This window comes from the organism of the source record quoted next (genome assembly GCF_019968985.1).
Source record: "MAG: Porospora cf. gigantea B chromosome Unknown PgB_NODE_7155_length_1547_cov_342.271, whole genome shotgun sequence".
Lineage (NCBI taxonomy): Eukaryota > Apicomplexa > Conoidasida > Eugregarinorida > Porosporidae > Porospora > Porospora cf. gigantea B.
The window spans coordinates 1-1,461 of NW_027179221.1; the positions used below are offsets into that span (position 1 = coordinate 1).

A 1,461-nucleotide genomic window follows, 5' to 3' on the forward strand; every position below is an offset into this window, starting at 1 on the left:
TCCTTGATCTCCGTTCCTATTTTCTTCTTCGCTTCTTGCCTATTGATGGCCTCGTCGCGGAACATGATCTTGTTTCCAACTGAATAAATGAGGTCTCGTCCAATGAGGGCGTAGTCCAGGCCGTCTGATGCGCCGAAGCTGGATGTGTAGCTCCTTCCCGCGCGCTGGAAATCCATCGTGATTGGTTCTGTAATGGTCAGTTTTCCATCAGACGTGATGGTGTTGATCCTTTCAATGCTTTGTGCTTGAATGTTCTCTTGCTTGATGACTTTCGTTGGAATGATTGTCCTGTATGCCATCAGGTCGTAATAAGCTGGGACTGAAGTCTGTCCCACTTGAATGCGATCGTCGTGGGCCGGTAGCCCGGTTTGCGTCGTTCCGATCTTGTGGACGGTCCGATTCTTTTTGAAACACGTCTCGGTCGTGTGTACGTGATGATCGCAGTCTTTGCATCGACTTGGGCATCCCCTTGCGCGGTGGTCCGTCGAATTGCATAGGTAGCACCGGCTTCGGTCCATAATGGGCATTGCGTTGACACTTGTCGCGGGTCCCTTTGAGGTTCTGCGATCGTAGACGTGTTCTTTCATTTGTCCTCTTGTCTGGTAATCAAAGTCCTTTCTGTCGTTGCGCCTGTCGTATTGCTGTCGATTGTTGCCCCTTCTCCGTTGAAACGGTCTCATGACTCGGTCTACGTCAGCCATGAGGTCCACTGCCTGCTCCAGAGTCTGAATGTCGATGAACTTCAGCAGGAGCTGTTCATTCGCGTTGTGAAGCCCTCTCAGCATGTGTTCGATGGCAATTTTGTCCGATATGTCCGCACGTCTTGCTTGTCGTCTGACTGCGTATCCCCACTCCGAATATGTTTGGCCTTGTCTCATCTTCATTCCGAAGAAATTCCGCTGGGCTTCATAAATATCTTGCGCGAATTGTTGTTGCATGTGCTGCTTTGCTTCGTCGTATCCTTGTGCCTCTAGAGTTGTAAAGTGCTCTTTCGCTACTCCGTTGAAAGTCATCTTCAGAAGGCGCAATTTTCTCTCACTGCTCTTGATTGGTGCGCAGATCGTCTCGAATTGATCCAGATGTCCGCTGATGTTGTACCGACTGCCGTCGAACTTTGGCAAGTCCCTTAGTTCTTGCATGATCCTATCCTCTATGATCTGTCCCGATAGTTGGAGCAATGCTTCTCCGATGTCCATTTTCGATTCGTGCATTGGCGCTTGTCTTATCGCCAATGTTTCCTTCTGGGGTGCGTTTATCTGGTACCTCGGTGTCACCAATTGAGGTCTGTACGTTCTTCGAGTTTGCTCGATTAGTCCCCTTACAAGTGGCATGTCTTCTTCGTTCGACTGCCGTGATCTGTCAGGCGAGCTTCTTGATCTCATTGTCGCTCCTGGATTGGGTAGCATACTCCGCAGGTCGAGGTGTGGGACCCTTTTGTCGTCCACCATGTTCAGTGTTGTA

The 1,461-nt window shown here is 50.0% G+C and overlaps 1 protein-coding gene across 2 annotated transcripts; it reads right to left on the reverse strand.

The window, feature by feature from the left end:
* On the reverse strand, window positions 1-1,211 carry KVP17_003883 (uncharacterized protein; the record flags this gene model as incomplete). 2 transcript variants are annotated; one of them, XM_068521588.1, is made up of 2 exons in its annotated part: window positions 299-313; window positions 336-1,196. In XM_068521588.1, the coding sequence occupies 2 exons, from the start codon at window positions 1,194-1,196 to the stop codon at window positions 299-301; spliced, it is 876 nt and encodes a 291-aa protein (XP_068372172.1). The 2 variants fall into 2 exon arrangements, with proteins under 2 accessions (XP_068372171.1, XP_068372172.1); XM_068521587.1 differs by having other exon boundaries at window positions 1-1,211.
* Window positions 1,212-1,461: the final 250 nt, after the last annotated feature.